At 54.9% G+C, this 21,873-nt stretch overlaps 11 protein-coding genes across 11 annotated transcripts; 6 read left to right on the top strand and 5 right to left on the bottom strand.

The window, feature by feature from the left end:
* Window positions 1-95: 95 nt before the first annotated feature.
* Window positions 96-2,244, top strand: EV422DRAFT_526698 (mitochondrial carrier domain-containing protein). The gene is made up of 5 exons (XM_053070165.1): window positions 96-565; window positions 659-719; window positions 810-1,094; window positions 1,206-1,268; window positions 1,350-2,244. The coding sequence occupies exons 1-5, from the start codon at window positions 341-343 to the stop codon at window positions 1,802-1,804; spliced, it is 1,089 nt and encodes a 362-aa protein (XP_052926217.1). The 5' UTR covers window positions 96-340; the 3' UTR covers window positions 1,805-2,244.
* A 318-nt stretch (window positions 2,245-2,562) lies between these two features.
* On the bottom strand, window positions 2,563-4,930 carry EV422DRAFT_526695 (uncharacterized protein). The gene is made up of 8 exons (XM_053070164.1): window positions 4,725-4,930; window positions 4,591-4,662; window positions 4,405-4,491; window positions 4,257-4,325; window positions 4,103-4,186; window positions 3,896-4,022; window positions 2,658-3,818; window positions 2,563-2,585 (listed from the first exon to the last, which is right to left on the bottom strand). The coding sequence occupies exons 1-7, from the start codon at window positions 4,866-4,868 to the stop codon at window positions 3,043-3,045; spliced, it is 1,359 nt and encodes a 452-aa protein (XP_052926216.1). The 5' UTR covers window positions 4,869-4,930; the 3' UTR covers window positions 2,563-2,585; window positions 2,658-3,042.
* A 994-nt stretch (window positions 4,931-5,924) lies between these two features.
* EV422DRAFT_429657 (armadillo-type protein) lies at window positions 5,925-8,676 on the bottom strand. Its single transcript, XM_053067157.1, has 6 exons — window positions 7,512-8,676; window positions 7,369-7,435; window positions 6,950-7,303; window positions 6,753-6,863; window positions 6,422-6,684; window positions 5,925-6,347 (listed from the first exon to the last, which is right to left on the bottom strand). The coding sequence occupies exons 1-6, from the start codon at window positions 8,249-8,251 to the stop codon at window positions 6,113-6,115; spliced, it is 1,770 nt and encodes a 589-aa protein (XP_052926215.1). The 5' UTR covers window positions 8,252-8,676; the 3' UTR covers window positions 5,925-6,112.
* Window position 8,677: 1 nt separating this feature from the next.
* On the top strand, window positions 8,678-10,027 carry EV422DRAFT_429625 (DUF1042-domain-containing protein). The gene is made up of 4 exons (XM_053067155.1): window positions 8,678-9,028; window positions 9,114-9,224; window positions 9,293-9,402; window positions 9,470-10,027. The coding sequence occupies exons 1-4, from the start codon at window positions 8,764-8,766 to the stop codon at window positions 9,848-9,850; spliced, it is 867 nt and encodes a 288-aa protein (XP_052926214.1). The 5' UTR covers window positions 8,678-8,763; the 3' UTR covers window positions 9,851-10,027.
* Window positions 10,027-11,581, bottom strand: EV422DRAFT_429647 (uncharacterized protein). The gene is made up of 3 exons (XM_053067156.1): window positions 11,152-11,581; window positions 10,959-11,075; window positions 10,027-10,892 (listed from the first exon to the last, which is right to left on the bottom strand). Exons 1-3 carry the CDS (start codon window positions 11,264-11,266, stop codon window positions 10,204-10,206), a joined length of 921 nt encoding a protein of 306 aa, XP_052926213.1. The 5' UTR covers window positions 11,267-11,581; the 3' UTR covers window positions 10,027-10,203.
* An 800-nt stretch (window positions 11,582-12,381) lies between these two features.
* On the top strand, window positions 12,382-13,664 carry EV422DRAFT_526672 (pectin lyase fold/virulence factor). Its single transcript, XM_053070163.1, has one exon. The coding sequence runs from the start codon at window positions 12,523-12,525 to the stop codon at window positions 13,516-13,518; it is 996 nt and encodes a 331-aa protein (XP_052926212.1). The 5' UTR covers window positions 12,382-12,522; the 3' UTR covers window positions 13,519-13,664.
* Window positions 13,665-14,424: 760 nt separating this feature from the next.
* On the top strand, window positions 14,425-15,571 carry EV422DRAFT_429494 (uncharacterized protein). Its single transcript, XM_053067154.1, has 3 exons — window positions 14,425-14,691; window positions 14,754-14,952; window positions 15,010-15,571. Exons 1-3 carry the CDS (start codon window positions 14,577-14,579, stop codon window positions 15,368-15,370), a joined length of 675 nt encoding a protein of 224 aa, XP_052926211.1. The 5' UTR covers window positions 14,425-14,576; the 3' UTR covers window positions 15,371-15,571.
* Window positions 15,572-15,574: 3 nt separating this feature from the next.
* Window positions 15,575-16,758, bottom strand: EV422DRAFT_526661 (RING-box protein 1A-like protein). The gene is made up of 4 exons (XM_053070162.1): window positions 16,412-16,758; window positions 16,131-16,252; window positions 15,892-15,978; window positions 15,575-15,820 (listed from the first exon to the last, which is right to left on the bottom strand). Exons 1-4 carry the CDS (start codon window positions 16,575-16,577, stop codon window positions 15,809-15,811), a joined length of 387 nt encoding a protein of 128 aa, XP_052926210.1. The 5' UTR covers window positions 16,578-16,758; the 3' UTR covers window positions 15,575-15,808.
* A 238-nt stretch (window positions 16,759-16,996) lies between these two features.
* On the top strand, window positions 16,997-17,316 carry EV422DRAFT_489473 (transcription elongation factor 1; the record flags this gene model as incomplete). The annotated part of the gene is made up of 2 exons (XM_053067444.1): window positions 16,997-17,106; window positions 17,196-17,316. Coding segments are annotated over 2 exons (231 nt in total), but the record flags the coding sequence as incomplete, so codon positions are not given.
* A 718-nt stretch (window positions 17,317-18,034) lies between these two features.
* On the top strand, window positions 18,035-21,077 carry EV422DRAFT_526657 (chaperonin Cpn60/TCP-1 family). Its single transcript, XM_053070161.1, has 10 exons — window positions 18,035-18,259; window positions 18,408-18,446; window positions 18,525-18,610; window positions 18,676-19,013; window positions 19,087-19,268; window positions 19,328-19,630; window positions 19,707-20,023; window positions 20,111-20,283; window positions 20,354-20,482; window positions 20,556-21,077. Exons 1-10 carry the CDS (start codon window positions 18,223-18,225, stop codon window positions 20,608-20,610), a joined length of 1,659 nt encoding a protein of 552 aa, XP_052926208.1. The 5' UTR covers window positions 18,035-18,222; the 3' UTR covers window positions 20,611-21,077.
* On the bottom strand, window positions 20,862-21,629 carry EV422DRAFT_566795 (uncharacterized protein; the record flags this gene model as incomplete). Its single annotated transcript, XM_053072477.1, has 5 exons — window positions 20,862-20,938; window positions 21,017-21,076; window positions 21,160-21,297; window positions 21,388-21,420; window positions 21,560-21,629. The coding sequence occupies 5 exons, from the start codon at window positions 21,627-21,629 to the stop codon at window positions 20,862-20,864; spliced, it is 378 nt and encodes a 125-aa protein (XP_052926207.1).
* Window positions 21,630-21,873: the final 244 nt, after the last annotated feature.

The following is a 21,873-nucleotide window of genomic DNA, read 5'->3' as shown; positions in this document are numbered from 1 at the left end:
GACGTGAGCAAGTCGGGCTTTTGCCATGGCCGTGTTCTCCTGTCCGGTAGTCGTGGCGTCGCGTCCCCCCCCCCCCCCCCCACCCCCGCCATAAACCCTTCCCAGGCTCTTTCATTCGGACGGCTTAATCCGGCTTACACCGTCCAAAGCCTCAGTTCTTTCACAGGCTCCATCTCTCTCATATCCCTCTCCCACAGCAAAAAAAACCCCTCAAGCACACCCCGCCGGCCTCTCCATCTCGCCTGTCAAATCCACCCTCCACCCCAAGTGTGCTTGCGCCAGTTCAGAACCAACAAACCCCACACCTCAGCACCGCCTCGTTCAAACCTCCAACACAAAAATGGCATCAGAACCACATCCTCCCTTCCGCCCAGCCCTCCCCAATGCCACCGATGTTCTTTCATCCCCAGCAACCACAGCGGAAATGATGGCAACAGCGGACCGCGTGAATCTCTCCGACATGGATAGCGGGAAATACGCCGTGTTTGGGTCGTTGTTCATCCTCGGGCTCGATTCGTGCTTGTTTCCGCTGGATACTGTCAAGACGGTGATAATGAGCCAGAGGGTGAGTGTGGGGGGTCGGGGAGGGAGGCGGAGGCCGAGAACGGGGGGGGATGAGACACTCGCACAATGGGCTAACGGGCGAAAGTGGTGGTAGGGGACATCGTTCGGGAACACGGGGATTCTCCATACGGTGTACCGGATAGCGCGAACCGAAGGCAAGTCCCCGCGGCTCCGGCCCATCCCCGCATATTCACTTTCCACACTCCCGCCAATCACCACTGATATTCTGAATGACCATCCCCTAGGCATCCCCCGCTTCTGGCGCGGCCTCCTCCCCGCGGTCATCGGCTCGTTCCCCGGCCAGGCGATGTACTACCTCGCGTACGAGACGGCGCAGGACGCGTGCGCGCAGAGCATGCCGCGCGACCTGCTCGAGCGGTCGGCGTTCGTGCGCGGGTTTGCCGCCGGAGCGTGTGCGGAGATCGCCGCCGGCCTGTTCTATGTCCCCGCCGACGTGGTGGCGCAGCGCTTGCAGGTGCAGAATGTGACGGGGTTCCAGCATAATTCGAGGCTTTATGCCGGGCCGATTGGTAATGCGTGTTTGGGGGGGGGGGGGGGGGGGTGACGGGGATGGGGGCGAAAACGGGGGCGTGTGGAGCCGACTAATGCAGGTTTGGTTTTTTTTTTTGGCATTGCGATAGATCTGATCAAGAAGGTGTTTCGCACCGAAGGGCCCCGCGGGTTCTACCGCGGCTACCTCGCCTGTGAGCGTTCTGTGTCTGCACGTTGAGAAACGCCCCCCGGGCCAGTTTTCTGAACCCCATCTCCCCTTTCACGCACGGCAGATATAGGAGCCTACGCGCCCGCATCCGCCGTCCAATGGGGCACCTACGAACGCGGCAAACCGCTCGTCCACCGCTTCCTCCTCTTCCTCGAAACCCACCTCCTCTCCAAACTCCCCTCCCTAGCACCCTCCCGACCCCCACCCCCACTCGTATCCCCGCAGACCCACGACCACCTCACCAACGCGCTCTCGGGCGGCCTCGCCGGCCTGTCTGCAGTCACGGCCAACAACCCCCTGGAGATCCTGCGCATTCGCCACCAGCTCCTCGACAGGACCGCCCCCGCCGACGCAGAGTGCATGCGCAGGGGATACTGGTTCCTCGCGAAGAGTATCTGGACCCAGGAGGGCTGGGGGGGGTTCTATAAAGGGTTGAGGTTGAGGGTGCTGGTGACCGTGCCCGGGGCGATGATTGCCATGAGTGGGTATGAGACTATCAAGGGGTGGAGTGCGGAGTGAGGGCGGGGGTTGCGATGTGCGAGGAGGATGTGCGGGGTTGGTTAGAGACCTTTTTGGACTTGGGTAGACTTTATAGAGATTAGGGCGGGGGAATACGAACTCTGTTTTCGTTTTTCTGGGAAGGTTTCTGCGTTAAGGGGGTTTTTTGTTTTTCGGTGCAGACTGTTGGAAGTTGGGGCTTTCTTTGGAGGAGGGCGCGGAGAGACTGGGTATGAGGCGCCACTATGTATTCGTTGTAGTGTTTGTTCACGACGATGGTTAGTAGGAGATGGCGTGCATACGAGGGCTGTTCGTGGGAGGGAGTGGGAGGGCGCTGGAAACCCCGACGCGCTCACCTCACGCGTTTCTCGACGGGCAGACGGAGAACATCACTTACTGTACAGTCACCTCGCAAAACTCTGTACCCCCCCTCTAATTGAAATCAATATTGGTCACTCACGTGAATTTGGCGTCGCGGCAGTCGCTGATTTATTTCAGGGGGGGGGTACAGAGTTTTGCGAGGTGACTGTACATATATAGCTCGCAGCTGTTCCTTGCCGGAAACCCATCACCAACCCATCACCTCCCTCCCGACAAGCGGGCCCTCACATTCGCGACGGAAACCGAATCCGCAAGACGCTGATACAGAGCTCTACTAGCATCTCGTGCTCGATGTGTCGAGCGCACATAACATAGGCTGTGGCACCCTCGAAAATTCCGGGCACGGAGGAGTACTTGGGCCGCAATTTCGAGGGTTGCGCATTCTGCCTGGACTGGACGGAGCAAGTTTTGAGCGGCCTCGTAAGTTCAATGAGGTCTGCTGTCGATGGAAGGCTCGTCAGCAGGTTCCTGGCCCGTTAACGTGTTCAATAGGAACATGGGATATTTCAACAACAGGTTCAGAAGCCTTACTAGATTTGGCGCTGTGGCCATACCTGGCAGTACTGGTTCCATCTTGGGTTCCCACCTACGGATGCGCCAGGATTTTGTTCCGGTAACTGGTGTTGCCTCGAATGCTGGGTTAGTTGGGGCGAATGTGGAAGGAGTACGCAAAGGAGCATTCTTGTAGATGCACATCATGAGAAATGAGCCGCATATAGGTCAGTGTATACATACACATGAGAAATAGTACATACACTCATGAGAAGTGGTATGTGCAACTGCCAGCATCGTTCGAATCCTCCTGCGAAGCGCGCATCTGGCACGAGTCGTGCAATGTCACCGCCCGCAAAAACTTTCGATATAGGAGGTTTCGCAACTCACTCCTCACCCCCCTCTTCCCTCCCCAAGACGCCCTCACTCTCCTCCCTCAGCAACGCCAACCCCAACGCCTCCCTCACCGTCTCTGACAAACTCGCCCCACTCGCCTTCCGACTCCGACTCCGCTGCCGACTCGACCCACCGCTCGACCTCCGTCGCGAACTGCGTCGTGGCGGCGGCGCCGTCTTTCCACCACTATTCCCACCCGCACCACCTCCACCACTCCCCGTCCCGCGCTTCAGCGACTCCAACAAATCATCCATTCCAAGCCCAAACCCACCGCCAGCCTCCCCATCATCCCCCTCATCCCCCGCCCCAAGCGTCGGCAAGCTCGGCAACGCAAACATCTCCGTAGTCGCCGCTTTACTCTTCCGCCGTTTGGACAAACGCTCCTCTTCTGCCTTCCGCCGCTTCTCATCCCGCTCTTTGCGGTCCCGGACCACTTTGTTCTCGGCCGACGCGACCGTGTAGCTGTCCATGAACGTCGTGAACACGGGGAGAAAGTCCTCCGGTTTCGTGAGTGCCGGGTCCTCGCCGTAGAACACCACGGCGTCTTCGAACGATTTCAGCATCTTGGTGTGCGCTTCGGAGAGCGCGTCGTATCTCTGCGTGGAGTCTTTCATGAAGGCGGCCATTTCAGCGCTGAAGCGGTCGGGCATCTCTACGCCGTTTTCGGTAACGGTGGGCGACGGTTTGATGGAATTCACAATCTCCCGCGTTTCCTCCATCTCCACTCGGAGATCTCGGATACCCTGCCTCAGAGCATCCAAGTCGACTGTGTGGGTGAAGGCTATGGTTAGTCCTCCATGTCGTTTAAGCATCCCACGCCGCCGTGTGAAAAGGAAGACATACTCCTCTGAGCCCTATAAACGATTTTCAAATCGTCCAGGAAATCACGCATGTGCGGAAACTTGGTCTCGACCGTGTCCGCGATGAAATGGAGGAGCGAGGATTTCGTTACGCCTTTTGTGCCTTCCAACTATACATCACATCATACAACATCACAGTTAGAGATGTGGATGGTGGGGAGGTGGGCAGGTGAGACGTTCGGGGACCTACCCTGTTGATGTTCTTGATCCGGAACCCGTGCGCGCCGCCGGAGAGTGAGCCCGAATTGAGGTAGTTTCCGATGAGGAGGATCAACTATTTGAGAATAGTGGGTTGGTGAGAACCGGCACAGGCCAAACAGGCCTCCCATTTTCAGACTGGCTACCTCCAACAAATCAGCAAAAGCGTCCGAAGTCTGCAACGCATCAAACCCCTCATACGCAGTCATCACATCCTAAAAAAGACAACAACGAAACGGATGTTAGCGTGTGAGACCAAGCCGGCTAATGGTTCCTGGGTTGGTTTAGTTGTACCTGGTACAATTTATCACACCGCTCCCCGAACTGCGCGCGGCATTTCATCGCTTTGAGGCGATCGGCACAGCGGTCGATTTTCATCATCTACAAAGGATGGCGGGGCAATGGAGGTGAAAGATACCGTGATACCGTTAGGGATAGGTCCATGAACAGGGGCCCAAGGGCGGGAGAGGGAATGCGTACCTCGAGCAAGAACAAATCCATTTTAGCGAGTTTTGGCCCGGTGCTCATATCAACAGCCTTCAGCGCCGCGATCTGCATTATAAGTCAGTAAATCTGAGAAGTGTATCAGAATGCCATGACAAGCAAACACATACATCGTCCTTCGTCAGGGCATTCTCCAGCAACGAGGTGGTAACCCGCTCCGTCATGATCACCGGATCGGCCGCCAGAACGGCTTTGCGCCAGTCGAGCGGGGTGAAGTTTTTCGTATCGCCGGCGGACAGGAAGATGCCTAGCATGCGATCGAAAAACTAAGAACACGCCGACGTATGAACCGCAACCATACGGGGGGGGGGGGGGGGGGGGGGGCGATGTAACAAACATACCCAAACTCTGCGCCTTCTTCGGATCAATCACCGACATCTCCTTCACAACCACCGCCTTCACCGCTTCATCCTCTTTCACTTTCCGGACCGCAAACAGCGACTCGACCTCCTCGAACACGCCCAGTTGCTCCGCCTGGTCTTCCATGTCCTTCGTGCCCGGTGATGCATCACCATCGTCGGGGTTCTCATCCGGGGAAGTGTGAGACTCAGCTTCCTTCTTGAGCTGCGCTTTCCGCCCCCAGATGCACTCTTTGGCGTCGGATTCGGAGACTTTTTCCCACGCGAATCTGCGGACGGGGGTTTTGGGGCGATACTTTTGGGGGCGGGTGTTTTTGGGGGCTGCGTTTGTGTGTTAAGCGAAGGAAAGACGTGTTAAGCGAAGGAAAGATGTGAAACTGGGAAGGCGGCTCAGAGGCTTACGTGGGAGCAACCCAAACCCGCCCGGTGGAGGCGGCCCCGGCGGCGGTGGCGGTCCGGGCCCAGGGGGCGGCGGTGGACCGGGCGGGGGCGGACCGCCCAAAACGGGAGGCGGCGGGGGCGGCCCGACCGTCCCTGGTGGCGGTGGTGGTTGCGCGGGATCAGTCAACAAGCTCGCAGTGCTGGTTTGGGCAGACAGGGGTCCGATATTTAATGACGCTGCGCTGGTCTGTGCGGAGAGGGGCGGAGTGAAGATGACCGGTTCGCTTAACATGGGGGCTAGCGGGTGGGGTGGGGGTGGCATTTGCGTTCCGGGCAGGGCGGCTGCTGTTGTTGTGGTAGTGGTGGAATCTGATGACCCGGGCTGGCCACTTGACACATCGTTATGCGACCCATAAGCCGAGTCCACACGGCCTTCTATGCCGTTCTCTTGGATCACTTTGAGGATGTCTTCTAGGTCCTGTGGTGAATGATATGGTCAGCGTGGTGCTTGCTCAACCGTGCGACTGAGGGTCCTGTACCTTCAGATGGTCTTCGAGACTCTTCTTATGTGCCGCTGAGTCGCCGTCGAGCTGCCGTTTTAGATCTAGGAGGTTGTTATCCCCGAAGCGCGGAGGTCCGCCGTCCCAGGCGGAGGAGACTTTTCGTGATCCCGATGGTCCTGAGAGAAACAATCACAGCACATCAACAACCTACATTCCGCATGTCACCACCCCAAGACGAGAGTATGAAGTGGATGGTTAAACCCAGCCGTCGCGCAACTCACCAAACTTATCCCTACTCTCAGACCTCGTCATCTTCGACTGCACCAGCTTCGCCTTCAGCAACTCATTCTCGGAGCTGATCTCCTCCGAGATCCCTTCCATCACTTCCTCGATCGACACCCGGTACATGTCCGTAAAGCTGGGGTCCATCCCGTTGCGATCCAGCACGACTTGCGAAATCATGAGGTCGAGGAGGCGGAATACTTTCGCTCTACAAACAAACCGCCCATCATTAGCCCGCACGCCTGCCTTTCCCCATATCCTCGTTCAACAACAACAACATACCTCGACGGCGCATCAATCAACCTCGCCGGAATCAGCAAATGCTGCAAAATGCTCAACACATAATCCCTGCCACCATCCTGCTCCGTCGTACACACAGAGCCCATCAGCGCGTCCAGGATACCGTACGGGTCCTGCAAGTCGAGGCTAGTGACGTTTTCGAGATCGTCGGCGAAGTCTTGGTGGTCGCGCGCGGCTTGCTCTTCGAATTGGTCGACATGCGTGAGGATTTCGGAGAATTCGGAGGCGGCCCAGGTTCGGAGGCGCTGAGGGGGTGGGTGTGGGTTAGTTAAACGTTGAGGCTTGATGCACGGGAGCGAATGGGGTTGCTTGCCTTCAGGACACGCCCAAACCCCGACGCCATCAACTCGTTGCGGAGATGAATCCTGTATTCCAGCTCGTCGGGGACTTGAACAACCAGTTTGAGCAGCGTTATCGCCGAAACCTACAGAAAGAGGATCCACCATCAGAAATTCCATCACCATCCGCTTAACCCTTCCTTTCCCACGTCCGTAAAACCGCAGGACATACCAAAAACCCTTTAATCTCTCTCTGCATATCCCCCTTCCCCCTCCCGCCCCAACTCAACCCCGGATCCCTCGCGCCCTCCACTCTGGCCCCAACAGCCGTCCCAAAAACGCCCCGAGTCGAAACCAAATACTCCAAACTCTCCACCAGCCTTGCGAACGTATACAAATCATCATGGCTCGCGCGAAAGTGGTTGAAGGCGTCCATAACCAGCTTGTGCCCGCGCGGGTACTCGATGGTGACGAGGCAGAGCAGGAAGTCGATTGCGGTGGTGCGGATGGCAAGCTGGGGGGAGTCGAGAGAGAGGACGATCGTGCGCAGGTAGGAGGGGGAGGAGAGGAGGACCAGGATGCCTTTCTGGTGGGACATGCGGTGTCAGTGATGTGGGATTCGAGAGAACAGAGGATTCACCCATCACTTACTCGCTGGTTCGTCAGGATCTTCAATACTTGCAATACATTGCGTTCGACTTCGAAATGCCGTCCTTTGCTAATGGCAGTGGAAAAGCGTCAGCCATTTTCTAGCCGCACGTGCATCCCACTCCATGAGCGCACCCCAAAAGTACCTATCATTCTTCCGATGAGCCCCCCTCAACACCCCAATTAACGCCTCCCACCCGCCCAAAGCCGCAAAATCATTCATCCAACTCGTCGGTTGGCTTCTACACTGCCTGTATAGCTCCTCCAACACCCCGACCAGAACCCCCTGTCTACTTTGGCCCCCGGTAACACTCCTCGAGATCGCATTCAAGAACTTCTCCCCGCGTTTCTTGTGCTGTGAATGTTGGGTGGTGGAGAGGAGGTACTGGACGTAGTAGGAGGGTCGTTTTTCAGAGTCGCCTTGTGGGGAGCGCTGGTCTTCGGCGTTGATAATCTGGATGAGCTTGAGTTTGGCTGCTTTGGAGGTGGCGTTGAGGGAGGTGCGCTGGTGGGCTGCCTGTGACCCGTAGCCTGCCGCGAGTGCCAGATCAAACAACTCATCCACCGCCTCAGCACTCAAATCATTGAAGTTGGTTTGAGTCTGGTAGTACACCCGCATGCGGTCCTGAAGTTTAGAGCGTGCGATACGGGCGTCGTCTTCCGTGAGGGATTCTTCGGAGGGGAAAGACGCGGACTCGGTGGAGGCGAAGGACTTGATGGTGGCGAGGGAGGCGCGGTGGGTGCGGCGAGTGCGGTAGCTGCGGATGGAGGAGACGGAAGACACGGAGGGGGAGCGCGGGATGGTGGGGGCGTCGGCGGTGAGGTAGTCGCGCGTGGGGGTGCTGGGCTCGGAGGAGTCGCCGGCGTTGCGGTAGTAGTAGGACATCGTGGGTTGTGTTGGAGGAGGTCGGGGGAGTGAGCGTTTGGGGGTACTTGACAGTAGGGCGTCAGCGATCCTGCCCACCGCCACTTCTCAATCAGTGTAACTTTCAAAGCGATGTCGACAATCAAGCGACGGTATTCAATCCGACGCTCGCCGGCGAGTTGCTTCGCCACGGGCCAACTCAAACCGCAGAAACACACGGTACTGCGATCCGCCCTGTAGATTCAGAGTACCTTGCGAACCTGCAGCAGTTCTCATATACAGGACTTCTTCGTTATGTTGCAAGGAAAACCGCAAACCAACGTCTTGCCCAAATTGTGTTGACTGTCCGATTCTGTCGTTCTCTGTTCACGGCGAAGGGCTGAACGCGTCAAGAATGACGGAAACGCGTGACACCACCCAAAAAGCTAATCCCGCTTTTGACACTATGGAGACCACAGATATCGTTTTCGACCCCAATACCTTCCGCTGTTTCAGAGCCACATAACAACCCATCATCCGAACCAGCCTCAGCAATGGCATCCCTCTACACCCACCAACACCCACCCGCCTACCCCACACCTTTCAGCCTACCCAACCACAACCCCATGCAGAACCCCAACACCTTCCCATCCGCCTTGCCATTGAATCCAACAACACAGCCATCCGTCCTTCCCCTACCAGTAAATTCTTCAACGACAACGGAAGAAGAAGACCCTAACGACGCAATATACACCTGGGTCGACAGCATCCCCCTCTCGCGCCCGAAACGAAATATACAACGGGATTTCAGTGATGGCGGTGCGTTTTCCATTTTCAGTCTCTGATATTTGCTTTCAAGGATCGCACGATTGACTATCATATGATGCCTTTTTGCTACATACAGTGGCAACAGCGGAGGTGATACACCACTACATCCCGAAACTGGTGGATTTGCACAACTACCCCCCGGCAAACGGAGTCAAGCAAAAGTTGTACAATTGGGCTACATTAGATCGTAAGCCCCATTTTGCGTCTTTGCACCCGACACATGGACAATAGCTGAGCGGGCATTTTTATTTCCAGAAAAAGTTTTTCGCCGCCTCGGACTGAGGGTAGACACCTCAACAGCCGAAGCGATCGTAAAATGCACGCCGGGGGTGGTCGAGGGCGTGTTGCGGGGGTTGAAGGACAAGGTATGTGCGTATACAAGTATGCGTGAGCTTTTCCGTGTGGGTTCACTGACAGATATCGTGGGCTTAGATTGAGGCGTACCTCGCCCGGCACCATCGGTCGCATTCCTCGCTCAATTCCTACTCCCATCTCAACTCCTCAAATGGGTCAATGGCGTCCTTGGATGCTGCACACTCACAGGCGAATCTGGGTGTAGGTGCAGGGGGCATGATCGCGCCCGCGCACGGGGATAGCGGATATGCATACACCACACAGCAGATGGGTGGTCCAATAGATGTGGGGTATGCCGTTTCACCACAACACCACCACCAACAACAACAGATCCAGCAATTAACCGAGACGGTGGGGATGCTGCAGCACAAGGTGGAGAGGTTGGAGGAGTTGGTTAGCTTGAAGGAGAGGCAGGTTGAGGGTCTGGGGTTGCGGTTGAGGGCTCATGGGTTGGAGTAGACTGGTTGGATGGGGCCGGGGATGTTAGGGAGCGATGGCTCGACGAATAAGCTGCTCTGATGTGAGCCCCGTGGTATGATGTGCGAGCGGAAGCGAAACGGTGCGGTCGTGTGCTGCGGATCCCCTTATGCACTGGCATCCAACAAAGTTTGGCCCGAATGAGAAAACACTGGCCAGTCAAGATAAGCCTCGATGTATGTAGCCCTTGGGACCACCTTGTTTTACAACATGTAGAGCTTAGGGACTTTCGAAAACTCAAACTCTAAGACGCATCGGATGTTATTCAAATCCGATCGCACTATACTCTCGCCCAAAAGCCAGCTTTCATCCCTTTCGTGTCTCAAAGCTCAAGCTCAGACCATATTCGAACCCTTCGACTTCAGCCCCACTCCATCAATCCTGCTCGACCCCACGACGCCCGGCTGCACGACCAACTTCCGATCACTCGCGGCGTTCTTTGATTTGTCCGACGCGGAATTCTGGCTCTTCACCCTCGAATTCACCGTGGTCTTAATAATCGCCTGCGTCGTCAAAATATCAAACAGCAGAATTATCGGATACGTGCCCTTGATCATCCACAAAAACTGGTTGAACCCCGCCAACGTCGGCGTCGGGTTCTTGATCTGCCCGACAACCACAATCGCAAGCGTATTCGCGCAGATAATAATCAACCGCAACAACGACGATTTCATCAGCGTCATGATCAGATCGCCCGCGCCACGGATATTCTGCTGCTGCTTCGCGTCGTGGATATCCATGTAGGTTTTGCCGACCAGCATGAAGAAAATGAGCAGGTCCGCGATGCCCCAGATGATAAACGCCCAGCTGTGCGCTTCGGAGATGGCGGGGTTGCCCGTGACGTTGTCGCGCACGCGCAGGATGCCGATGTTCATGCGGAACCCGGTGAAGATGAGCGCGAGGACGCCCATGAAGTAGCGCAGGTAGCGGCGGTACGTGTCTTGGGTTATGATGACTTCGATCTTGCAGAGGGAGTAGTAGACGGTGGCGATTTCGTTCGTGATCCAGTTCAGCTCGTTGAACCCTGTTGCGAGTGCAATGCGTCAATAATGCGGCACTGTTCAATCCAAACGCAAACATCACAACCTACCCAAAATCAACCCAACCCTCGTCGCCCCCTCACATTTGTCATTCGCAATAAACGCACTCTCCATGATGGTCCCCAAAAACCCCGCCGCGCCATGCGCGAGCACGATCGTCCATAGTCCTTAGCCAGATCATTTTAGAGATAAGTCGTTAACTCAATTGCTATCAATATTGAGATCAACAGTTTGCTTCCCTACCTCGCCGGTTCGAGATGAGGTACCCATACATGACCATCGTGCATCCGACGAGCTGCACCCAGTTCATGCCCGTGTCGATGCTGTCGAGCCAGCAGCTGCTGAAGGGTTTGATCATTTTTGCGCAGAGCCCGAGGTTGGATGTTATGGGCGTCGGTGGGGCTAACTGACAGCACCCGGCCGGTTTTTTTTCTCACATATGCGAGGCGCTGGAGCGGGGTGGGTGGTTTGCTAAGTCTCATATATATGATCGTTGTTCACATTTCAGATTCTTCGAGAGCTCTTTGGCTCACCAAAGCTGCCCCTTTGGTCCCTTTGGATTGCCTAGCACTGGCACTTGTGGGAAATCGTATGATCGTATACGCCATAGTTGGCGCCACGTTCCGGAATGACGGAGCCTGGAACGGAGGGACCGTGGATCGGTATCTATTCAGGTTACTGATTGCTTATTGTACATGTCAGGTACGTTGGAAGCCGATTAGCAAGTTAAAATCCAATAAAGTTACACTGCAGGTTTATTCGTCATTAGCGAGGAGCATCCGTCCACATTCGACACTCATTGTAAGTATTCTGAAGAGATGACTCCTGCCGAGCTTCTTATTGTTGTGCGTCGCCAATATCCGTTTGCGGTGTTTTGAAAGCGAGTGTACATCACCCGCGCCGTTCAGTGTCAACGGAGGAGCTCTTTGAAATCTGTGAGTGTCTCGTAGACCGTGCCGAGACGCAGACTGCGCGCGAATATATCGGCAACGTTCCTTGGTGTTGAACGCTTTCTCTTTCATAAGATCAATGTACTTTCTTCCTTTGCGCATTGGTCACCCGGCTTCGTGTCCTGTTTCAAAAAAGAAGCTTCGCTTTGATGCCCGTCTTTCATTTTCGTGGCCCTGATGGTATAGATTTCGCCACGCATTTACGTTTGGCCCAACATTTCGTTTGTCTGGCTGCCGGAACAAAAAAAAACAATCCAATCGCCCAGGAATGTTTTTCAAGGTTTGACGGAGCGGAGTTGGCGCTGATGGGCATTGGATGAGCTTTCATGTTTCACCAATGAGCGTGCAGAGAAAGGGGGGGTCGGTAAACAGATAGTTTTTGGTATCATCTGACAGGCCCCCTACGCGCGTGTTGCACTCAAATTGACGGCATCTAAGAGATCCCGACCAGACAAATTTGAGGTGGGCGTTTGGACGAACCTGTCAGCGAGCGTTCTCTGCTTGCATCCCCAACGCACGAGATCGGACATGAACGTGATAAAGTTCGCATCCTGGCCAAAATCATTACCAGGCGAGAAAATGATATAAGAGAGTACCCGAGAAGCATGCCCCTCCCAACCTCCAACACATTCTGTTCCCAACATACCCCCCTCACTTCGCAACCATGGTCTCAATAACCCAAACCACCCTCCTCGCCCTGCTCTGTACCTCCGTCGGCGTCTCCGCCGTCACCAACCCACCGCCGGGCGCCTTCATCGTCTCCAAAACCCCAAAAGGCACCACGAAAACCTTCCCCACAGTCTCTTCAGCCATCCAAGCCCTTCCCGCCGATAAACCCGCCACCCTCTTCATCTACCCCGGCGTCTACCGCGAGCAGGTCGTGATCAATCGCAAGGCACCCTTAACCATCATCGGATACTCCCGCCACGACGCAGACTACAAATCCAACCAGGTGTTGATCACCTACAAGCAGCCCGCGTCGACGGTGGGAAGCAACGACAAAAGCGGAACCCTGCAGGCGCATCTGAAGGATTTCGCAGTGTACAACGTCAACATCCGCAACGAGTGGGTTGGATCACAGGCTATCGCAGTGTCTGCGCAGGACGATCGGCAGGCGTATTATGGGTGTCAGTTGCTGGGATACCAGGACACGCTCCTCACCAACGCAGGCCACCATTTCTTCGGAAAGACGTACATCGAGGGCCGGACGGATTATATCTTCGGACAACGCTCCCGCGCGTACTTTCAGAAATGCGATATGCGGTCGTTGGATAAGGGCTGGGTGACGGCGTCCGGGGTGGACTCGGCGCAGAATCGGGGCGTGTATGTGTTCAATCAGTGTACGGTTGCCGCGGCGAAGAAGGCGGTGCCGACGGTTAAGGGCGGTGTCTTCCTTGGCCGGCCGTGGCGGACGTTCGCACACGTCCTGTTTATGAACTCGAACCTGTCTGATGTGGTCAACCCGGAGGGATGGGCGCGGTGGAGACCGACCGATCCGGTGGAGAACTTGCAGTTCTATGAGTATAACAACAAGGGCGTTGGCGCGCGAAAGCAGAAGCGGGCTGGGTTCTCGAGACGGCTGGCGACGAAGGAATTGTCGCAGTATACGATTACCAAGGTGTTGAACGGCACGGCATGGGTTGATAAACGGTATATGTAGCTCTCGGCCACGGTATATGTAGATTTTAGAACGTAGATGGCCATAGAAATGTCAAGTAGAAATGCAGTAATACATACAGTACATAGATCTAATGATGAATTCGACTCATAGACCAGCGAATAGCTCTTTTGGCCACCTGTACCGTATATGCCTACACTGTATATATATGCCTACACTGTCCAAATACTGTCAAACCTACCTACTTTTGCGGTCCCTGTCTCTGAGACCTCCTCCTCGCGCTCTCTTCTTCCAACCCCAGCACACGCCGAGTTCCACACCCCGACACAGCAACAACAACAACGACAACACAACAACAACGACAACAACGACAACAACCATGCCCAAAGCGCCCCCACGCCGAACTCAATCTGGTGCTGGAGCAGGGAGGGGTAGGGACGACCGAAACTACTCCTGCCTTGCTCCTGGAGGAGTATGCGTTGTTTGCGGGGCTCGGACGTCCGCCGCGTGGCGAACGGGCATTGTGAACAACGTCAAGACAGCCAGGGCGGCCTGCAATAAGTGTGGGCGCGCGCAGGCATATCTGGACGCCATCGCTGCCCTCCCGGGCAAACCCGTCGTCCCCTCAACCACCCTCCCCGCACCCGCCCCAGCCACCACGCACCTCACCCGCCAGCCCCCCGTCTCCGCCCACCATCCCCCCGTCTCCACCATCCCAACCCCCGTCTCCACCGCCCAGCCCCCCGTCTCTGCCGCCGCTCCCCGTCTCCGCCCCCCAGCCCCCCGTCTCCGCCCGCCAGCCCCCCGTCTCCGCCCCCCAGCCCCCCGTCTCCGCCCGCCAGCCCCCCGTCTCCACCGCCCAGCCCCCCGTCTCCGCCCGCCAGCCCCCTGTCTCCGCCCGCCAGCCCCCCGTCTCCGCCCGCGAGCCCCCCGTCTCCGCCCGCCAGCCCCCAGTCTCCGCCCGCCAGCCCCCCGTCTCCGCCCACCATCCCCATTGCGGCAACATTCCGTTGCAGCGTCCTCACAATGCACCACCCCATACCAGATACACATCCAATCAACGGGCGGTCGAGACAAAGTCTCGGTACTTTCAAAGAGACATGAGAGAGCGAAAGATCAATGCCGGCATTGCTGAGATGGAATCACATATTCCATCGCACAAGAGCATGAACATCGAGGCGTTCTCAGCGTTCATTGTGGATCACTTACATGCAGGTATGATGTATTATGCATTGTCTTCAAATTCCATAATACATGGGCTGACATCCATATCCCAGATCCCGCCATGGACGAGTTTTACCAGGATGAGATTCACGTAGCTCGCAGATTCAAGGCGTTCTCACTGCGGCAAAAGTCTGAGAGCAAGCTCATCAAGAACATGCGACGCCGGTATGGAAAGCATTTTTCGGTCATCTTGGGTGATTGGAGCGATGCTGGGAAAACGATGCGCTTTCAGGAGTCATCGAAGACCAAGGGGTGAGTGACCATCATTGTTTTTTATGTACTATAATATGCTAACTCATCATGGAACAGATTCCGCACGCTCTTTGCGAGAAACGGCATTCCATGCTACTTGCTGGATGAGTATCGAACGTCGTCCGTGTGCCCACACTGCCACGGGCGTGTGAAGAAAAACATCCGACGCCAGCTGTCACCTCGGCCGTGGCAAGCTAGAAAGGGAAGAATGGAATTCGTCCACGGATTGGTGGGTTGCTCCAACCCCGAATGTATCAACCAAGACTGGACGCCATTTGAGATTCCTGGGAGACAACCACTACGGATGAAAGTGCACAATCGGGACGTCCTAAGCACCAAGAATTTCCTCTTGATTGTGCGTTCGGTGGTGTTTGGCATTGATGGCCGCAGACCCGACGCATTCTCCCGTAACCGGTAGTCTAGATTTCACCCCATCCCATTTTCCGTGGTGGTTATCTGCCATCCACATCATTGTACCTCTGCCTGAGGCGTCGCCGATGATGGCAACTTGTACCTCTCCGCATTCCATTTCCATAAGCACCTTCATACCCATGCGCTTCCCTAAAGGTTTCGTCACGTGCGAAGTGCTATCTTGATACATTGAAATGAAAAAGAAGCATGCCTCCCAAACATCCACCTGCGGGCCGCACAGCATGTCACAAACAGTGTGGACCGGCACAGAGGAAAGGTATATTTGTCATGACGCAGAGGTAAGTAAATCATATACACTCATGATCAAAAGGTAAAGGAGGGGTGTAGGTATCTGCGAGCGAGCGAAAGTGCTCGCCAGAACGAGCCCGGGAAAAACTAAACGACAAATCTTCGGAAGAGCAACCATCTTATATACAACACCTCCTTAGCGACCGTACTGGGGTGATGGGAAATGTCAGTTTTGGGTGTTGATATCATGGTGGTAGCAAAGCGAGGCCAGATGCATACCTTTTGGAACTCCCACTCTCGGTTATCCAATGGACACACTTGGCGGGTCTTCAACCACCTGGATATGCAGTGGAAATGGAACGCGTGCTATGGAGGGAGAGAGAGGAATAAGCGATGGTGCGAATGTTTCTTGTTGCTGAGCGCCAGAGGAGCAGTGCGTCGTTTCCCAACCCTCTCCCATAGCTACTCCAATTTGGATGGAGTAGTGCCTCCAACGAATCCGCATGCCGGATACTCACATTACAGATTCCCCAGGCCACAGTACACTCCTCGCTCGTCGCTGATGCTTGGTTCGCTTGGCATTCTATGCACAGGTCCATGATGTGATTTCGGCAAATGGCACAGTTGTCGACCACAATATCTGAAACCATCCAAAGGACATCAAACTACTGCTCCCGTCCAGTATTGGAACCGCTTACACCCCAGCTCTCATCTCCAAAATCCCCAGCACATATGAAACCCCCGTCGTCCTGACCCCAATCCCATCCCCACCCCTAAATTATCCCTTCCCCAAACCTACCCCAAGCCCACAACGCTACAGCATTCCACTTCTTGACCTCGAATCGTTTCTTTCCCGCGGCGGCTTCCTTGCCCTTTGCGCTCTTTGGTTTGGCCGTGCTGCTGCCGGGCTCGGCTGTGTCGACGACGTCTGTGGGCGGGTTGTCGATGTCCATTGGTGTTGACATTTTTGCGATAGGGAAGGGAGGGAGAGTGGGAGGAGTGGATGGAGTGATCTGCGTGTGGGAAGGCGGGTGTGGTGGGTCAACTGTTTGAGCACGATTGCGAGGATCCAGGTTTCAGTTATGGCGAATAAGTGGAAGTTGAGTGGAAGTCGGTTCTCACTTGGTTCTCACTGTCATCCGCGTCAACTTTGGAGTTTCCAGCGCTTGCAATCCTTTGCTTTCCCGTTCGGATTCAGGTCACAGCAGTCACCCCCTTTGGACGCTTCTCAGATATCATCGAGGTAAGTTTTACGCACGCACAGAGCTGGGTTGCCGACCACGATCTCCTGATCTCTGAACCGTCTTTCGCAAAGCAATTCTAACTACAGCTTACTCCTCCCAGCCTCACCCACTTTCAACATCAACAACACCTCTTCGACGCCATGGGAAAGAGAAAGTCGGCAAGGAAGCCTATGAAGAGGACGAAGCAAACGCTGGACCAGAAGTTTGCGTGCTTATATTGCAGTCATGAGGATACCGTTACCGTTAAACTGTAGGTTTCATACCCTGTGCGCACGTCATCCGATGGAAGGTTCTTCCTCACGCAAAACCATCCCTACCATAATGAATGATCATATACAGAGACCAAGCCAACAAAATCGGCAATCTCGCCTGCCGGGCCTGCGGCGTCTCCTACCAATCCAAAATCCACGCTCTAGCCGAGCCCGTCGACGTCTACTCCCAATGGATCGATTCCGCCGAAGATGCGCAGAAAGTCGAAGACGAGCGCCGTGCTTCAACAGCAAGTGCGAGACGGAATGATTCACCTGGCGCGGGCGGTGATGAGGATGGAGTTGGGGAGGATGATGTGGATGAGTTTGGGAGGGAGGATGATGATGAGGAGGAACGGGCTCCGCCTAGGGCAAATCGGGATGATTTTGTAGTTGATGATGAGGATGATGATGAAGACGATGCGCCGAGACAGACGAAGAAGTCGTCACGTAGTCGGTATGACGATGAGGATGAAGACGAGGAGGACGAGGATCTGGATGTGCCTCCTGCTAGATCGATACACCCTCAGGCATCGCGAAAGCCCGCTGACGATCTTTTTGGAGACGAGTCGGAGAATGATGAGGAGGATGAGGATATATGATCTGGTTTCGGTTGAAGAACAAGGGAGAAGAGACGGGCCTGTGGATAGCATCCGACAGTCGTCTACATCACACACCCACTCCGACGTAGAAGCAATGTAACTTTATGCCACATTTGCTTAGGCTAATTCGAACGATGGTGGAGCTCAGAATACAGAAACTTGATACATCATGTATACGGTGTTGGATCTCGGCTTGGAGGATTCCGTCTGCTAGTTCCGTGCCTGAAAAGAACTCACACATAATAAAATCACGTGACCGTTCGCATCCGGACCCTTCCAACCAGCGCAACTTTCCAAGTCCGAGCTGCTGCAATACCCATTGCTCCTACCCGACCACGAAACATCTATTATATTCCCAACGTCCATTTGACTGCAAAGTAGAGCGTATACCAGCGTCTATATCTGCCGTCAACTCTCTCCTCAAAGCACGGCATTACACCCGTCGATCAGGAAAAACCAACCGCTGGGAAATATCAACTCGCGACGATCTCAACCCACACATACCCTTAGATCACAATGGCGTCCAGACAGGGAAACCCGCTGCCTATCGGAGGTATGCATACCTCCCCTTATTGCTCGGTTGGGGAACGAGGAGGCATACGCGCTGGAGTCCGGGTTTTATGTCTTATGGACTGCGTCTTATGGACTGCGAATTGGATCACTAACGTTGCCTTTCACTGCCCCGTTTGTGATCTGCGCAGGTACAAGAACCTCGGGTGCTGAAGTCAGGGCACAAAATGGTAAGACTCTTTGTCTTCAGGACGGGTTGTCTAGGAAAAGACGTTTGACTATCAGTTTTCTTCCCAAACTCGTATTAGTCTTGGCTGCGCTTACTGTCGCCAACGTGGTGAAAAGTTCATTAGGTCCCGTCGGCTTGGACAAGATGCTCGTGGATGACATCGGAGTGAGTCTCTTCCACGATCTATGCACTGCCTGCCGGTGTACAGCGAGCTCACTGTTCCATCACAGGACGTGACGATCTCCAACGACGGAGCGACCATCCTGAAGCTCCTGGAAGTCGAGCACCCCGCCGCTCGCGTCCTGGTAGAGCTGGCTCAACAACAGGACAAAGAGGTCGGAGACGGCACAACGTCTGTCGTCATCATTGCCTCGGAGCTCTTGAAACGCGCAAACGACCTGGTAAAGAACAAGATCCACCCCACGACCATCATCTCTGGATACAGGCTCGCGAGCAAGGAGGCTGTCAAGTTCATTGTGGATCAGATGACGGTGAAGGTGGATGCTTTGGGCCGTGAATGTCTGATAAATGTCGCGAAGACTACCATGTCCTCGAAGATCATCGGATCGTGAGTTCAGAGGGTGCAGTGTTTCAAAGTCTCCCATGTGGGTGATGTGCTGACCGTCGCTTTGATTTCCCAGTGAGGACGAGTTTTTCGCGGATCTTGTTGTGGATGCTATCACGGCCGTCAAGACTGTGAACTACAAGGGAGAAGCCAAGTATCCCGTCAAGGCTGTGAACATCTTGAAGGCGCACGGAAAGTCTGGCAAGGAGTCGCTGCTGATTAAGGGTTACGCGCTCAACTGCACTGTTGCGTCGCAAGGTACCTGTGCCATGTTCTTCTGTCTAAGATGTTGCTCGTATCTAAGCCCTTGTCAACAGCTATCAAGACAAAGGTCGTCGGAGCAAAGATCGCATGTCTCGACATGAACCTGCAAAAGGCGCGTATGCACCTTGGTGTCAATATCGTTATCGACGACCCCGACAAGCTTGAGGCTATCCGAAGGAGGGAGATTGAGATCACAACGGAGCGTATCCAGAAGATTCTGGCGACGGGAGCCAACGTTATTCTTACCACCAAGGGTATCGATGACTTGTGCCTGAAGCTTTTCGTGGAGGCTGGCGCTATGGCTGTGCGTCGTGTCAAGAAGGAGGACTTGAAGCGGATCGCCAAGGCTACGGGAGGTACGTCTCATAATCTTTTCTTGGATGAATATAGACAGATGCGTCGCGATGGGCTGATCTGTTTGGCACTTTATAGCTACCTTGGTCGCAACACTGGCAAATTTGGAGGGAGAAGAGACGTTTGACGCGGCATACCTTGGAAACGCCGAAGAAGTCGTCCAAGAGCGCATCTCTGACGACGAGTGCATTTTGGTCAAGGGCACCAAGGTCCACTCCTCTGCCTCCATCATCCTGCGTGGAGCCAACGACTACATGCTGGACGAGATGGAGCGATCTGTCCACGATTGCCTGTGTGCCGTCAAGCGTACGCTGGAGAGCAACGCCGTCGTTCCTGGTGGCGGTGCTGTCGAGAGTGCCCTCTCTATCTACTTGGAGAACTTTGCCACTACCCTGGTGAGTATCGTGTGGATGGCTACATTTCTAGTTTCGTGTGTGTCCAGTGGAACCATTGTGTTGATCTTGCAACCTTTCACATTGTAGGGATCTCGTGAGCAACTCGCCATTGCGGAATACGCCAACGCCTTGCTGATCATCCCCAAGACATTGGCCGTCAATGCCGCGAAGGATGCCACTGACTTGGTCGCCAAGCTCCGCGCGTACCACAACGCCGCGCAGAATGCCGGCGGGGACAAGTCGAAGCAGGCTCTGAAGTGGTATGTGCATCATTCCGTGTACAAAGACGCGAATGCGCATCTCAGCTAACACTCTCCTGTCTGTTTATAGGTACGGCCTCGACTTGATCAAGGGTGTTCCGAGGGATAACCTCAAGGCAGGAGTCCTCGAGCCCGCCATGTCCAAACTCAAGTCGCTCAAGGCCGCCACGGAGGCTGCTATCGCGTTGTTGAGGATAGAGTAAGCTTCCCAGTCTTTCACTGTCGGCAGGTTGATAAAAAGGACCGTATGCTCACCCTCCACCTTTCCACAGCGATATGATCAAGATAGAACCCGAGCAGCAGGAGCAGGACCCACACGGTCACTAAGCCCAAGCTCTTTCTACAAAACTGGACTGACACGCTGTCTTCCCCGGTGTCTGTCGCCGTATAAACTATTTGTAAAGAAAAACGGTAGTGGGGGTTGGTTACATGGATTGGCGGGCCGTGGGAGATTATGATTATGTACAGTTGACAGTTTTCGAGAGAAAAACTGCGTAAATGACGACTTGGGGATATGTATGTAATTTGAGGGGATGTTTGTTATGAAACTTGTGTCGTGTGGGATTGAGGTGGGGCTTTTAGTGCACGATGATTTTGCCGAAAGGGAACGCCCCGACGAATCCGAGCTTCCAGTGCTCGTAGGCGAATGGGAGGCCTGTTGGGTTGCGCATCAGACGGGAGTTGGATGAGGAGAGTTCGCAGATACAAACGGTTGATGTGGTGGAGAACGTACCAATAATAGTCACCGCGAAAATCAACGACAGCAGAAAATGAAACAGTGCAATAATCCATCCTGCAAACCATCCATCAATCCAATCCCATCCATCAACACCCTCCCCCTCCTCCCCCCGCCCCAATCATCCCGATCAAACTCACCAATAACCAAAAACCACACCACATTGAACACGAACCGCAGGCCGTGGATGCCGGGGAGGTTGCCGACGGCGGCGCCAAAGGGGAGGAGGGAGAGCGAGCCGAGTTTGATGGCTTCGATGCCGAAGGGGATGCCGACGACTTCAAAAAGGCAAGAAACAAAAAAACGGGGAGTGAGTGGGTGGGTGGGACGGGAGGCGGGCAAGGGGGTGGGGAGGGGGGGCCCCGTACTTGTGATCATCATCAACAGCCCGCCGATACAGTCTACACAGAACCAAAATGGACAGAGTGGGAGCGTCAGTCTCCGCGATGCATATCCCAAAATCACATTTGACTCCAACGGTTCTTCGGATGGGGAACGAAACAGGTTGGAGATGAAGGTTGCGGGTGGCGGTTTACGTACAGAGCAGGAAGAGCACTTCGCCGCCGAGGAGGAACCATAGGATGTTGAGGAGGACGTCGCGGGCGCGCATTGGGTTTGATGAGCCCTAGCGGAGGTTCTTATCGCTTTTTGGTTCGAGAGGCGTGAGAGCGACGGGAGGGTATGTTTATGTATGTAGATTCGGGACAATCACCTGGATTGGGAGTAGGAACATGTAGGTGCTTCTTGGCAAGCTGTGGAGAGGCTGTTTTGTTGGATGCGAGGGAAAGTGACAGTACTGTTGAAAGCCGGCTTCGAAGGAGCAGAACGGAGCGCTTCTTCTCAACAGTCCAAAC

Source organism: Fimicolochytrium jonesii (assembly GCF_025526975.1).
Source record: "Fimicolochytrium jonesii strain JEL569 chromosome Unknown EV422scaffold_9, whole genome shotgun sequence".
NCBI classification, from domain to species: domain Eukaryota; kingdom Fungi; phylum Chytridiomycota; class Chytridiomycetes; order Spizellomycetales; family Powellomycetaceae; genus Fimicolochytrium; species Fimicolochytrium jonesii.
Note: the sequence above shows the minus strand (reverse complement) of the source record. Positions and strands in the feature narration are given on the sequence as shown.

Bases quoted from the DNA above. Each gene is read 5' to 3' on its own strand.
- EV422DRAFT_526698 (XM_053070165.1), top strand. From the start codon at position 341: ATGGCATCAGAACCACATCCTCCCTTCCGCCCAGCCCTCCCCAATGCC. The intron at 566-658 runs GTGAGTGTGGGG...AAGTGGTGGTAG, and splicing joins CGGTGATAATGAGCCAGAGG to GGGACATCGTTCGGGAACAC. The intron at 720-809 runs GCAAGTCCCCGC...ACCATCCCCTAG, and splicing joins CCGGATAGCGCGAACCGAAG to GCATCCCCCGCTTCTGGCGC.
- EV422DRAFT_526695 (XM_053070164.1), bottom strand. From the start codon at position 4,868: ATGCTAGGCATCTTCCTGTCCGCCGGCGATACGAAAAACTTCACCCCG. The intron at 4,023-4,102 runs GTAGGTCCCCGA...TGTGATGTATAG, and splicing joins GGATCAAGAACATCAACAGG to TTGGAAGGCACAAAAGGCGT. The intron at 3,819-3,895 runs GTATGTCTTCCT...TCACCCACACAG, and splicing joins CGTTTATAGGGCTCAGAGGA to TCGACTTGGATGCTCTGAGG.
- EV422DRAFT_429657 (XM_053067157.1), bottom strand. From the start codon at position 8,251: ATGTCCTACTACTACCGCAACGCCGGCGACTCCTCCGAGCCCAGCACC. The intron at 7,436-7,511 runs GTACTTTTGGGG...CACTGCCATTAG, and splicing joins GCTCATCGGAAGAATGATAG to CAAAGGACGGCATTTCGAAG. The intron at 6,685-6,752 runs GCAAGCAACCCC...CCACCCCCTCAG, and splicing joins GGTTTGGGCGTGTCCTGAAG to CGCCTCCGAACCTGGGCCGC.
- EV422DRAFT_429625 (XM_053067155.1), top strand. From the start codon at position 8,764: ATGGCATCCCTCTACACCCACCAACACCCACCCGCCTACCCCACACCT. The intron at 9,029-9,113 runs GTGCGTTTTCCA...TGCTACATACAG, and splicing joins ACGGGATTTCAGTGATGGCG to TGGCAACAGCGGAGGTGATA. The intron at 9,225-9,292 runs GTAAGCCCCATT...TTTTATTTCCAG, and splicing joins CAATTGGGCTACATTAGATC to AAAAAGTTTTTCGCCGCCTC.
- EV422DRAFT_429647 (XM_053067156.1), bottom strand. From the start codon at position 11,266: ATGATCAAACCCTTCAGCAGCTGCTGGCTCGACAGCATCGACACGGGC. The intron at 11,076-11,151 runs GTAGGGAAGCAA...GATCTGGCTAAG, and splicing joins CCTCATCTCGAACCGGCGAG to GACTATGGACGATCGTGCTC. The intron at 10,893-10,958 runs GTAGGTTGTGAT...CACTCGCAACAG, and splicing joins GAGGGTTGGGTTGATTTTGG to GGTTCAACGAGCTGAACTGG.
- EV422DRAFT_526672 (XM_053070163.1), top strand. From the start codon at position 12,523: ATGGTCTCAATAACCCAAACCACCCTCCTCGCCCTGCTCTGTACCTCC.
- EV422DRAFT_429494 (XM_053067154.1), top strand. From the start codon at position 14,577: ATGAGAGAGCGAAAGATCAATGCCGGCATTGCTGAGATGGAATCACAT. The intron at 14,692-14,753 runs GTATGATGTATT...TCCATATCCCAG, and splicing joins TGTGGATCACTTACATGCAG to ATCCCGCCATGGACGAGTTT. The intron at 14,953-15,009 runs GTGAGTGACCAT...ATCATGGAACAG, and splicing joins GAGTCATCGAAGACCAAGGG to ATTCCGCACGCTCTTTGCGA.
- EV422DRAFT_526661 (XM_053070162.1), bottom strand. From the start codon at position 16,577: ATGTCAACACCAATGGACATCGACAACCCGCCCACAGACGTCGTCGAC. The intron at 16,253-16,411 runs GTAGGTTTGGGG...GGATGGTTTCAG, and splicing joins TGTAGCGTTGTGGGCTTGGG to ATATTGTGGTCGACAACTGT. The intron at 15,979-16,130 runs GTGAGTATCCGG...CTCCCTCCATAG, and splicing joins TGGCCTGGGGAATCTGTAAT to CACGCGTTCCATTTCCACTG.
- EV422DRAFT_526657 (XM_053070161.1), top strand. From the start codon at position 18,223: ATGGCGTCCAGACAGGGAAACCCGCTGCCTATCGGAG. The intron at 18,611-18,675 runs GTGAGTCTCTTC...GTTCCATCACAG, and splicing joins TGCTCGTGGATGACATCGGA to GACGTGACGATCTCCAACGA. The intron at 20,483-20,555 runs GTAAGCTTCCCA...ACCTTTCCACAG, and splicing joins ATCGCGTTGTTGAGGATAGA to CGATATGATCAAGATAGAAC.